Raw genomic sequence first — 13,651 nt, 5'->3', positions numbered from 1 at the left:
GATTTCCCCATCTTGCTTTCTCTCACCTCCCTAATCTAGCACCAGCTCAATCCATTTCATGCAACCCCCTTATGTCTTTCTATAAAATAAGTGGTAAAAATCACCATTTTCAGGAGCTTTCTCAATCTATTGAGACTTTTCTTCCTGGCAATTGTCGACAGTTTGGCTCAAACAAAATCATAAAAAAATTCTTACAGGTTTGGAAATTTCTTCTCTTGACAGCATGTAAGAGCAAAGAGAGAATTCTTATTCAGGTTTTGGGTCTGACCATCATGGTGGTTTTTGTGGTTGTTAAGTTTGGCATTTTAGTTCCAGCCATGTTGCCAATGATTCATTTAGAAATAACCAAGTTACCCAATCTTGTCAATAAGAGCTGAGAGCAACTCTGCTGGGGGAAAAGGGAATGGACCTGGGAGAGGTGTCTTTGCTTTAAGGAGAACCAGGTAGAGATGACCTCCTTCCTCTAGATTTTATCATGGAGCCTGGAAATGTAGAATTCATTTTGTTAAAGTGAATACAATATATGGAGAAGGCAACTGCATTCGTTTGCTTGAGCTGCTGTAACTAAGTACCCCAAACTGGTGACTTAACACAATGCCAATTTATTCCTTCACAGTTCTGGGGGCTGACAGTCTGAAATCGAGGTGTTGGCAGGACCCTACTCCCTCTGAAGGATCCTCCTAGACTCTTCCAGCTCTGAGTGTCACCCAGCAACCCTTGGAGGTCCCTGGTTTGTAGATGCCACTCCAATGACATAGCCATGTTCTGTGTGTGTGTTGCACATGATCTTCCCTCTGTGTATGTCTGTGTCTGTGTCCAAATGTCTCCTTTATTTAGAATATCAGTCATATCGGATTAGGGTCCACCCTCTTGACTGCATTAAAAAAGTTTTTCTTTTTTCTTCACACTGTACAACCCCCTTCAGTGCTCACTGCCTACAGGTAAGGAGGCTGGGCAGTGGCTCGAGGCTGCATTTTACTCTGGCATGGCTGCCCTATGAGATGCCCACAGAGACTCATGGCTTCACTTTAATTTGATAAACTCTAGTTCCAAATAAGGTCCCATTTTTGGGTCCTGGGGGTTAGGCCTTCAACATATCTCTTGGGGCACATAATTCACCCCATAACAACGCCTGAGAATTTCAGGGGAAGACCCTGAAGTCTACCTAATTTCTTGAAATTTGTGAGATAAATTTCTTAGTTGTTTAAGTCAGTGGGGGTCAAGCTTTTCTGCTGATGTATTCTGACAGACTTATACAGACACCTCAGATGGGATAAAGGAGTGGGAAGTGAGGAAGCTGATGAGGGCCCTGAACAAGTGGACAGCAGTGGAAGAAAGAGCCTGGCTCGTCGGCCTGATCCACTGAGAACAGGACGTCCACGTTTGTGCTGGTCCTGCAGTGCCCTTCATGCTTCATTCAAAATCCTATTCATAGCTGCCCTGTGGCAAGTATTGTGCTAAGCAGGGAGAGTTTAATGAGCAAGATAGACACTGCCTTTGCCTTTGGAAGGTGTGGTCGGGGAAATCCTGAAATAGGAGTCTAAAGTGGTAGATAGGGTCAGAGATAAAAAGATATTGAAAACCATATGGAAAGGTTTGTTATCTTGAGGGAAAAGAGAACCTTGAAGCACTTTAAATAGGAGAGTATGATGAGACAATTTACACCTTAGAAGGATCATTGTTACTGCAAATGGAAAATAGATTGAAGCACCTGGGGGGGGGCAGACCCATTAACTAACCTGCAGAATGCACGTGAGAGCTCCCTTTAGGATCCCCTCCACCCCGTATTTTGGGAAGCACTTAGGGTATTTCAATGTGGGCTGAACTTCACCAGAGGGTCAATGCCCTGGACAGTCACTTGGTGTGCCTGGGCTGCTGTATTCTCTGCTGGCCTCCTGCCCCATCCAGGATTCTCTCTTTGGAATTTAGATGGGGAAACCACTTCTACAGGTCCATGTCAGGTCCTCTTAGAAGGATTCGATGGCAGGTTACCGGGGCCCAAGATACAATAAGGTCCATTCAAACCAGTGTTTAATTTGACATGTAGTCTGTTCCCTAGAGAGAAATATGCCACCTGGTTGGCTGGGTCAAGATCAAGCTTGACTTTACTTCCCTGGCACAAACACCAAGCTCCCTCAGCTAAGCCAGGCTCATCCTGCCTCTGTGGATTCTTCCTTTTTTCACAGCTCGTCCTCTCTCAGAATCTCTCAAGTAGTCCCACAGCTGTCTCTCCTGCACCCCGTAGTTCTACGTACGCTGGTGATAGTAGTCTCCAGATGGCCTGGACCCAAGTGAAAATAACATAAATAATTGCTGATTTTTAAAGTGTGATTTTTCTTATAGGAAATTGCTTCTCCTAATGTGCTGTGCTTTGATGCGTACTATAATTAGCCAGCCTTCCTCAGTACCCAAGCATAGATAACGAAGGGGATATTGCAGGTGAAGGGAGGTGAGGGACTAGTGAGTGTCTGTATAGCAAGCTAGCCCTGACTGGACACTGTTTTCAAACATCTTTCCTGATGATTTTCTTTCAGGCGAGTACCGCTAACCTGCTTTATTAGAATGGGAATGATAATGACTAGTTTTTGTAATCGTAATATTTTTTTAACATTTTTATAAGACTATTTTTCAGGTATTTATCTTTTAATTATGTTCATGTACAGGAAGAAACCTACTCCTTGTCACTGCACATGTTCAGCCTGTCAGCACTGTCAGCTGCCGAGTAACTGATTAGGGGGCCCACCGGTCGCTGGCTGCTTTCATTAAATGGTCAAAGTAATCAGGCAGAAAGGCACCACTGAGTAACGGAAGACATGAAAATGTAATGCTACTTGATTACTACTGTGGCTGGAAAATACAGCAAATCCCAAGGGGCTAATTCAGGGATAGATCTAAAGCAGCTTTGTCTTTCATACAGAGGCTAATATACCAACTTCAAATAAATTATAGGGGTTTTAACTTCTTTAATGTTTTCTAAGCCAAAAGTTGTGCTGTTTCTGTAGGTGTTTTTACTCCACACACAATGCTAGGACAAAAATACTACTTTTACTTTTTTTCTTTTAGATGTAAATAAGCTTCAAAAGTGATGAAATGAGGATGTGGAATCAGACTTGTAGAACAAGGATTCCAGAGTCTTGTCTGCAATGCCTTCTTTATACTAGTCCACAGCCTTATTCACAACTTCAGGATTTAAATGTTTTTGAAAACACCCAAATGTGTGTGTGTGTGTGTGTTTTCTTTTCTTTCTTATTTTGGTAGCTCATTCAGTGGCAAATATCTGATCTAACTTAAAACTTACTTATTGTCTTTATCCTTTTTTTGTCTGAAGGTTGGTGTTTTGCTACAGAAATATTAATATGTTGATTATAGGGTGCTGATTCAGAATGCTTAAGAGGGTGATAGCACCCTTACAATATGTAGAATATTCTAAACTCCAAACACCATCTGGCTCAAAGAGATTTAGGGTAAGGGACACGTGTATAAAAGCAGTCAGTTGAGATTAGAAGAAATGGTAAAAGATTAAGATATAAAGTTAAGATAAGATTGTGTAAATAAAAAAGAGAACTGAAAGTTGTTTTCCTTATAGTATCTCCCATGCCAATGATGGCTGGCCTTGTTGAAGTGGGCCTTTGACAGTGTTTGTTGAATTAAACTGGCCTAGGAGACAGACCATAATAATCAGTCTCAGTGTTAACTGTGAATGATGGTGGTCTACAATTTGTTTTTGCCCAGTTTGGGGGCAGACTGAGAGAAGGTGGGCTTAATGATATCATTGTCATCTTTGATGGCATCCTTCATCTCTGGAGAAAGAGCTGACCCTGCTGTTGGCTCCAGGCATCCTATGTGGCCTGACCATAAGCAATGACAAGGCTTTGCAGTGTAAAGATCTTTCCTTCCTCATCATGTCTGTGCTGATCCACCTGACCCTCACTCAATGCTGTTCAGGGGAGAATGGAATGCTGAGGAGCCAGTGCCTTTTTCTTCCCATTGCTTGCACTGTGGCAGCAAGTGAACAAAAGCTCATTGTAACTTTTGGTTGGCTTGATCTACACAACCACCTCAACACCTGATGACTCAGCACCTAACACCAATCTCAGTACCAGCGTTCTGCATGCCACCTTCAGGAACCTTTTACTATTGTCCTCTTTATCCTATATATCACTGACACTGACTTCTACTTATTCTCTACTATCAGTATAACATGGTCACACTTTCATCCCATTTAAAAGTTCATTGGCCTTATGTCCTTCTCTTGCTGTTAAACATTCTTTCGCCTTTAAGTTCTGAAACAAGAAATGGCCCACCCAGACCTTTAGCACATGCTATCCCCACAATCTGGAACACTACACTCTTATACTTCATCTTACTAAATCTAACTGGTCTTCAGGAATCTCCTGGTCCAAGAAGATTCTTGGATTTTTCCATTCCCGGTTATAGATCTTACCTCTGGGTTTCCACAGTGCCTTGTGTTTGCCTTTTTCAAGGCTTTATGTTGACTTACTGGTCACCCTTCTCAACCAAGAATTTCCTGAGGATTGAGGACTTGGTTGTATTTATATTCCAGGATCACCAAAATCACCTGACTCTTTACAGGCACTCAACAAATGCTTGGCTATGAGCAACAAATTTAGTATAAGGTTAAAAAGTAATTACCCAGGGGAATTAGTCTATCTGTTATGAATACAGATATCCTTGCCATCAAAGCTTACTTTTTAAAAAATATGTGTAATTCTTATCTCAAGATTATTTTTCCTATATTATAGGCCTTACTATGTCAGTTTATGATAAAGATATATACATTTTTATCTTAGTCATTAAAATTTAATGTTTCCAAAAGCACATGTTGTTAAATTTCAGGATCCCTCTGGGTAGGGACTAAATCTTTTACAAGATTTCTGCTTGTGGATTGACTGATATTTAACATCCTTTTTAGTTTAAGCAAAATCTAATGACAATGCTGAGGCATGTACCAAGTGATTAAAAGATATCATACTTCATATCTTTAGAGTAGTTTATGAACTTCAAAATCAAAAGCATCCTTCTAGATTATATCTCATATAAAAATATATAAACTGTAAAACAGATTGTAAAATGTTAGTTCTCACAAACACAAAAAAGCAAACTTTATTTTAAAATTCTAATATATTTTCATTTTTAGGTGCTAAGAACTATACATTCAATCTTTATTGGTTACAGCATCTCATTCTATTAGGTTATTTCCAGAATTTTAGAATTAATGCATAATCTCAAAATATGCTCAAACACTTGTGCCCTGAGGAGGAGACCATTCTAAGCATTAAAACTGAGTTACTTCAAGTTATTAAAAACCTGAAAATATTTTTGAACTACTGCTAAAGTGAAATTACTTTGATGTTAACCATTTTTACTAAAATAAAAATAATAAATTAAACTGCATTTTTTGTTGTTGTTGTTCTTACCCTTGGAAATGTTGTAAATCTGTCCAGTTCTTCGACAAAGCAGAACATCTGCAAACTAATTGCTGACATAACAATCAAGAGGCTGGCAGTAAATACAACCAAACTCCCAAGCTTTTTTCCAGGACCAAATATCTTGTACACAAAGTCCTCTAGCGCAGGTGAAATCTTAATAAGCCGAACCACCCGAAGAACCTGTTGTGGGAGAGAAAAAGTTACATATTTGATCAGTAATTTATACTGAAACTTAAATAAGTCCATACTAAAACCTCATTTTTCATAACACTTTATAAAATTGTACTTTTCCATTTCAGCATCTTGGGAAGAAAATTTACAATATAACAACTAAGATACCAGTCTATCTCACTGCCTGTCCTATAGGAAGAACTAAGTAAATCTCAAATGAGTGAATGAAGGGAAACAATGACAAGTGTTTTAACATATCATTCAAAGTGGTATGAACTAATCCATGCTGTTGAAATAAAACTGATATTTTTCTAATGTTTAAATATCAAAGAAAACATTTAGTTCAATAGTAGCAATATTTATTGTCTCATAAAATAAAACTTTCTAGGTGTTAGTGTGCATTCATAAATTTTTTTTTTAAAACCCTTGGTTATAGAGCCTTTACCAAGGCTGAGACTACGATCTAATGTTCATTCTCTCTGTCCTTTAAATAAGAGAACTTTCTGTATTTTATCCTAGCAAGGGCTACAGACTACATTTTCCAGCCTCACTTGTAGCTAGGTGTGGCCAGTGGACAAAGTTAGGACCTCTGGAATGTGAAAGAAAATGATTTTTGCAACTTTTAGCACATTAAATTAAATAAACTTGTCTTGGACACTCTTTTTATACTTTTTTGGGGGCTGGGAAATGGAGACAACTGGAGTATCCCCTTTGGACCAAAATAGAAACCCTGAATAGAAGATGACTCAGTCGGACACAAAAGACTGACTTCCTGGATGACCATATGGAGCAGAGCCACCTTCTTGCTCTGGACACCCACCAACTACTAAAGAAACAAACTTCTTTCTTATCTAAACCTTGTACTTTAGAACTTCATTGTATCTGCTTAGTTTGATACCTAAACACATACATGTTAGCTGTTTTGCATGTGTGTTTATATATATATATTATGCAAAAATTCCCACTCATAACTAATTAATTTAATTTTCTTATTCATTCAACATATACTAATTCTCTGTTATGTGCCAGACAGTGCATTAAACAAATATATTCAATGGTTACTATTACAAAGGAGTATACAACAAAGACATAGCTCTTAAGGGCATATCAATAAAATTAAAAATGTAAATTAGAATATAATTAAAAGTTAAAGTATAAAGTATGAAAAATAGCATTTTTTATCTAGTCTGTCAGTTTTTTTATGTACCTCTCAGAAATAAAAAACGTTGCCAATCAAAGTATAACACATCAATGTTTATAAGACAGATCCCAAATGTAGAGATGTTAAAATAAGAAAATTCTTGTTTTGGCATAAATAAAATATGGTAAGTAGGATGGCAGTCTAAGATGATTCAATATCAATAAGAACTTAAGTTGTCTATGAAGGCTTTTTAAGAGAAGAAAGATAAAGTTTATTTAAAATACAGTAAAAAACAGAAAATGCTTTAAAAACTAGATTTTATTTTTTATACATGCAAAATAAAATGTTTGAACTTTCCAGTATCCCTAGAGTCCTACTCTCCTGATTTTCCTTTGACAAATCATTATTCCACTCTTAGTTCATGAGGTGCAGAGGGGACTTCCATATCCCCATGATCCAGGCCTGGCCAGAACATTCACAATGACTAGAGTCATCAGAATGTTTGTTGGCCCTATAAGAAGTGTTCTTTTTTATTCCCAGTTGTCATTATTTTATGAACCACATAAGCATCAAGCTTCTGGGAGCCATCTTTGCTACCATATGGAAAAAGTCAGCTTAAGAAAGATACCAACACAAGAAAAGTGAATAAAGAAACAAATTGAGTCTCAATAATAGCATTTAAGCCTCTGAATTTTGCCACATTCAAAGCCACAGTTAGTGCCTAACATTTGAATTAACAGGAAATACTGGTGGTAACCGTATCATTTCAATTGTCTGCAGAACACAAATGGTATGGTTTCTAGCTGCATGGCTAGTAAACAAATAGATAAATATTTAAAGAAGTTGAGCCCGGATGTCAGAGTAATGGTGGGGTAGGAAGTGATACCGATAAATCTCCCCCAAAACTCAACAAGATCTTCAACCAGAAACAGAAAAACCTATACTTGGAGCCTCCAGATGCTTCGCAATACACTCAAGGGTATGGTGGAGTGAAAAATTGGCTAAATATATAACCAAACCCCAAAGGAAATAGGGAGTAAGAAATGCTCCGCCTTCCTCACTAACCTAAACAGGGCGGCTTTCTCTGGTAACTGTGAATATAGAAACTGAGGCGGGCAAAGGGGGTGAATAGATCCAGGCTGTGGCACAAACGGCCGAACCAGGCTGTGGCACGGCGATCCAAGCCGAGGAAAAACTGATCCTGTGGCAACCCAGGCAATACAAGCTAACACTCGCACCAAACCCAAACAAAGAAAGACAAGCGGGGCAGCCATTTTACCCGGTCTCCTGGTCGGTGCGCAGTTAAGTGGGAGAGAGATTTCTTCCTAAGCCCCGGAAGTGGGTGCCCGTGTTACCCCACAGAGAGGCAGAGTCAGAGGCCTTTCTGTGGGCTGAAAGCAGAATCTCTGGGCAACCCCAGCGCCCTGGGAAAGCCGCGCACGGGAGGGAGCGAGAACTAATTCTAACGGTGGAAATTTTCCGTGCTGGTGGGGCTTTCACTCAGAGGGAAACGCGGCCGGCCTCATATCCTGGTCTGCGCGCGCAGACAGTGAATGAGAGATTCCTCCGAGTGCCTCGGCAGTGCGCGCCCGTGTTATCGCACAGAGGGGCAGAGTCAGGGGCCTTTGTGTGGGCCAAAGCGGAATCTCGGGCTGCCCCAGCGCCTTGCAAAAGCTGCGCACAGGGACGGAGCGAGACTCAATTCCAACGCTGCAACTTTTCCATGCGGTTGGGGGTTTCACTCAGAGCGTGAGACTGCTGGCCGGATATCCTGGTTTGCGCACGCAGATAGTGAATGAGCGTTTCCTCCAAGTGCCCCAGAAGTGGGCACCCGCCTGTGTTACCAGACAGAGTGGCAGAGCCAGAGGTCTTTGAGTGGGCGGAAAGCCCGCCTGATTATGCTAGCAGCTCTGACTGACTGAGCCTTACCCAGAGCCCTGTGCTGAGTGGAAATAGAGTGGGGAGTTGCCAGCTCTTTGAGCCTCTTACTATCCAGGCAGAGGCAGCAGCAACCCTATAGCTGGATTATCAGGCTACTAATAGAGGAAGGAAAGACTAGGAGAAAGGCTCCAGGAACACGGACTCTCACTGTCGAAGCCTATAAATGCTAATGAGCCTCGACTGCCAACGAGACTAAAGCACAATACATGACATTGCCATAGAGACTTATCAACTGCAAACCTCTACCTGAGCGTGCCAAAGGGGCAGAACCCGGGGTACAGAGTCACCGACCAGGAAGAGGGAGAGAAAAGAAAAAGCAAGAAGATAACCTCTCAAAATCAAGAATAATCTGCAGACTTTATAACCTATCCCATTTTATTATATTTGTTCGTTTGTTTCTCTTATCTTCATTCTTGATACTTTTTTTCCTCCTCCAATTTGGCCGATTAACTCTCTGCCGGTCTTACTCTCTCCTCTCCTTGAACTACACTACCCATAAGTGTTACATCTCCCATTATCTTTTCTCTCCTCTTCCTTTCTCTCTATGAGGATTGCACTCCAAAACCCTTAACTCTCTCTCTCTCTCTCTCCTTTCTTTTTTCTTCTTTTAGTGATTCCCTCTTTTTTTCTCTCTCTCTCTTTCTTTTCTCCCTCTATATTAGTTTCTTCCTTTCTCCTTTACATCTCCTCTCATTCAAACCTCAATAACAAACAAAGTATCTTATCTGGGACTCAAACTTATGTTTGTGGCATTTTGGGGGTTTTTACTTCACCTTTTTAACTCACTAGCAGTGCTCCCATCCCTGGCTCTCCACTTTATCTAGTTCTTGTTCCACTAAATACAATAGTAATTTTTTAATTTGTCCCCCCATTTTTCTGTTTTCCTCTTATTCCTCTCATCATAACTCTTAGACAACCAACACCTAAAAGCAAATCATTTTATTCTTGACCCAAATTTTTTCCTTATTTGCTTTTTGTGGGTCCATACCCTCTTTTTTTCTTTTTTCATTTTTTTCTTTTTTTTTTTTTTGCCCCTTTATTACTTTTCCCCAATTCAGGCCCTCCATCACAGGCATTGTTTGTTATAATTCACAGTTCACCACAAGATTTTCTCAAGAAAGAGGGGAGAGGAGAGGAGAGGAAAAAAGGAGGAGGGGAATAATTTCCTTTTCTTTAATTTTTATTTTATTTTATTTTTCTTTATTTCATTATTAATTTTTTAAAAAAACAACTCTTTATTTTTTATTTTTTATTATCTTTTCTATTTTTTTAACTTTTTATTCTTTATTAAATCTCATTAATACTATCAACAAAAATACCCTCAGATTCCATTAAGGAAGAGAAAATCGAATATCATGGATACAAAAGAAAGAGAGATAACACAGCTAGATGAGGAAAAATCTATGGAGAAAAAATTTAATATATTGGAAACCTTGGAGCTAAATGACAGAGAATTCAAGATAGAAATCCTAAAAATCCTCCGAGATATACAAGAAAACACAGAAAGGCAATTTAGGGAGCTCAGAAAACAACTCAATGAACACAAAGAATATATGTCCAAGGAAATTGAAACTATAAAAACAAATCAAACAGAGATGAAAAACTCAACTCACGAGCTGAAAAATGAAGTAACAAGCTTAGCTAATAGAACAGGTCAGATAGAAGAGAGGATTAGTGAAATAGAAGACAAGCAACTTGAGGCACAACAGAGAGAAGAAGAAAGAGACTCAAAAATTTAAAAAAATGAGATAGCCCTACAAGAATTATCTGACTCCATCAAAAAGAATAACATAAGAATAATAGGTATATCAGAGGGAGAAGAGAGAGAAAATGGAATGGAGAACATACTCAAACAAATAATAGATGAGAACTTCCCAAGCCTGTGGAAAGAACTAAAGCCTCAAGTTCAAGAAGCAAACAGAACTCCAAGTTTTCTTAACCCCAACAAACCTACTCCAAGGCATATCATAATGAAATTGACACAAACCAACAGCAAAGAAAAAATTCTCAAGGCAGCCAGGGAAAAGAAGAATACAACATATAAAGGAAGGCCCATTAGATTATCATCAGATTTCTCAGCAGAAACTCTACAAGCTAGAAGAGAGTGGACCCCAATATTTAAAGTCCTGAAAGAGAGGAACTTTCAGCCACGAATACTATACCCATCAAAGCTATCCTTCAAATATGAAGGAGAAATAAAAACATTCACAGATACAGAAAAGATGAGGGAATTTATCATCAGAAAACCCCCACTCCAGGAATTACTAAAGGGGGTTCTCCAATCAGATACAAAGAACAAAAAAAAAAAAACAGAGCCACAAGTAAAAGCTCCAAGAAGAACACAATAAAACCAAATTTAAACTGTGACTACAACAAAAAGAAAGAGGGGGAGAAGATGGAGATTAACAGTAGCAAAGGACGATGGAGTGCAAAAGTACTCACAAAATAGTTCGCTACAATGAACAGAGTAGGGACCCTTTTCATTACTCAAAGGTAACCACCATTGAAAAAACCACCACAGAAGCACATGAGATAAAAAAGATAGCAACAGAGGAAAGATGTATGGAACACAACCAAATAAAAACAAAAGATAGAAAAACGAAAGAGAAGGATCAAACAAGACACAAAACTAACAGAAAGCAAGATATAAAATGGCAATAGGGAACTCACAAGTATCAATAATTACACTAAATGTAAACGGATTAAACTCACCAATAAAAAGGCACAGAGTAGCAGAATGGATTAAAAAAGAAAATCCAACTGTATGCTGCCTACAGGAAACTCATCTAAGTAACAAGGATAAAAACAAATTCAAAGTGAAAGGCTGGAAAACAATACTCCAAGCAAATAACATCCAAAAAAAAGCAGGTGTAGCAATACTCATATCGGATAATGCTGACTACAAGACAAGAAAAGTACTCAGAGACAAAAATGGCCATTTCATAATGGCTAAGGGGACACTGAATCAAGAAGACATAACAATTCTTAATATATATGCACCAAACCAAGAAGCACCAAAGTATATAAGACAGCTACTTTTTGATCTTAAAACAAAAACTGACAAAAATATAATCATACTTGGAGACCTCAATACACCGCTGACGGCTCTAGATCGGTCATCCAAACAGAGAATCAACAAAGACATAGTGGCCTTAAACAAAACACTAGAGCACCTGGATATGATAGACATCTACAGGACATTTCATCCCAAAGTGACTGAGTATACATTTTTCTCCAGTGTACATGGATCATTCTCAAGAATTGACCATATGTTGGGCCACAAAAACAACATCAGCAAATTCAGAAAAATTGAAGTTGTACCAAGCATATTTTCTGATCATAAAGCCTTGAAACTAGAATTCAACTGCAAAAAAGAGGAAAAAAATCCCACAAAAATGTGGAAACTAAACAACATACTTTTAAAAAATGAATGGGTCAAAGAAGAAATAAGTGCAGAGATTAAAAGATATATACAGACTAATGAAAGTGACAATACGACATATCAGAATCTATGGGATGCAGCAAAAGCAGTGATAAGAGGGAAGTTCATATCACTTCAGGCATATATGAACAAACAAGAGAGATTCCAGGTGAACCACTTAACTTCCCACCTTAAGGAACTAGAAAAAGAAGAACAAAGACAACCCAAAACCAGCCGAAGAAAGGAGATAATAAAAATCAGAGCAGAAATAAATGAATTAGAGAACAGAAAAACTATAGAAAAAATTAATAGAACAAGGAGCTGGTTCTTTGAAAAGATCAACAAAATTGACAAACCCTTGGCAAGACTTACCAAGGAAAAAAGAGAAAGAACTCATATAAACAAAATCCAAAATGTAAGAGGAGAAATCACCACGGACACCGTAGATATACAAAGAATTATTGTAGAATACTATGAAAAACTATATGCCACTAAATTCAACAACCTAGAAGAAATGGATAAATTCCTAGAAAAATACAACCTTCCTAGACTGAGTCAAGAAGAAGCAGAAAGCTTATACAGACCTATCAGTAGAGAAGAAATAGAAAAAACCATTAAAAACCTCCCCAAAAATAAAAGTCCAGGCCCTGACGGCTATACCAGCGAATTTTACCAAACATTCAAAGAAGATTTGGTTCCTATTCTACTCAAAGTCTTCCAAAAAATTGAAGAAGAAGCAGTACTTCCAAACACATTTATGAGGCCAACATAACCCTCATACCAAAACCAGGCAAGGATGGCACAAAAAAAGAAAACTACAGACCAATATCTCTAATGAATACAGATGCTAAAATACTAAACAAAATACTAGCAAATCGAATACAACAACATATTAAAAAAATAATACATCATGATCAAGTGGGATTCATCCCAGAATCTCAAGGATGGTTCAACATACGTAAAACGGTTAACGTAATACACCATATCAACAAAACAAAGAACAAAAACCACATGATATTATCAATAGACGCAGAAAAGGCTTTCGATAAAATACAACACAATTTTATGTTTAAGACTCTCAACAAAATGGGTATAGAAGGAAAATATCTCAACATGATAAAGGCCATATATGATAAACCATCAGCTAACATCATATTAAATGGCACTAAACTGAAGGCTTTCCCCCTTAAATCAGGAACAAGACAGGGTTGTCCACTCTCTCCACTCTTATTTAATGTGGTACTAGAGGTTCTCGCCACAGCAATCAGACAAGACAAAGAAATAAAAGGCATCCATATCGGAAAAGAAGAAGTAAAGGTATCACTTTTTGCAGATGATATGATCCTATACATCGAAAACCCCAAAGAATCCACAAAAAGACTACTAGAAACAATAAGCCAATACAGTAAGGTCGCAGGATACAAAATTAACATACAGAAGTCAATAGCCTTTCTATATGCCAACAATGAAACAATTGAGAACGAACTCAAAAGAATAATCCCCTTCACGATTGCAACAAAAAAAATA

At 38.3% G+C, this 13,651-nt stretch overlaps 1 protein-coding gene and 1 pseudogene across 3 annotated transcripts in view; both read right to left on the bottom strand.

The window, feature by feature from the left end:
* NALCN (sodium leak channel, non-selective) overlaps window positions 1-13,651 on the bottom strand; it is a 361,051-nt gene that overhangs the window by 178,624 nt on the left and 168,776 nt on the right. For all 3 annotated transcript variants that reach the window (XM_066235655.1, XM_066235656.1, XM_066235654.1), the window contains exon 13: window positions 5,439-5,630. In XM_066235655.1, the coding sequence (XP_066091752.1) occupies window positions 5,439-5,630 (192 nt within the window). The remainder of the gene's footprint in view (window positions 1-5,438; window positions 5,631-13,651) is intronic.
* Window positions 906-1,005, bottom strand: LOC136309826 (small nucleolar RNA SNORA42/SNORA80 family; annotated as a pseudogene).

Source organism: Saccopteryx bilineata, chromosome 6 (assembly GCF_036850765.1).
Source record: "Saccopteryx bilineata isolate mSacBil1 chromosome 6, mSacBil1_pri_phased_curated, whole genome shotgun sequence".
Lineage (NCBI taxonomy): Eukaryota > Metazoa > Chordata > Mammalia > Chiroptera > Emballonuridae > Saccopteryx > Saccopteryx bilineata.
This window is presented reverse-complemented; position numbering and strand designations above follow the sequence as displayed.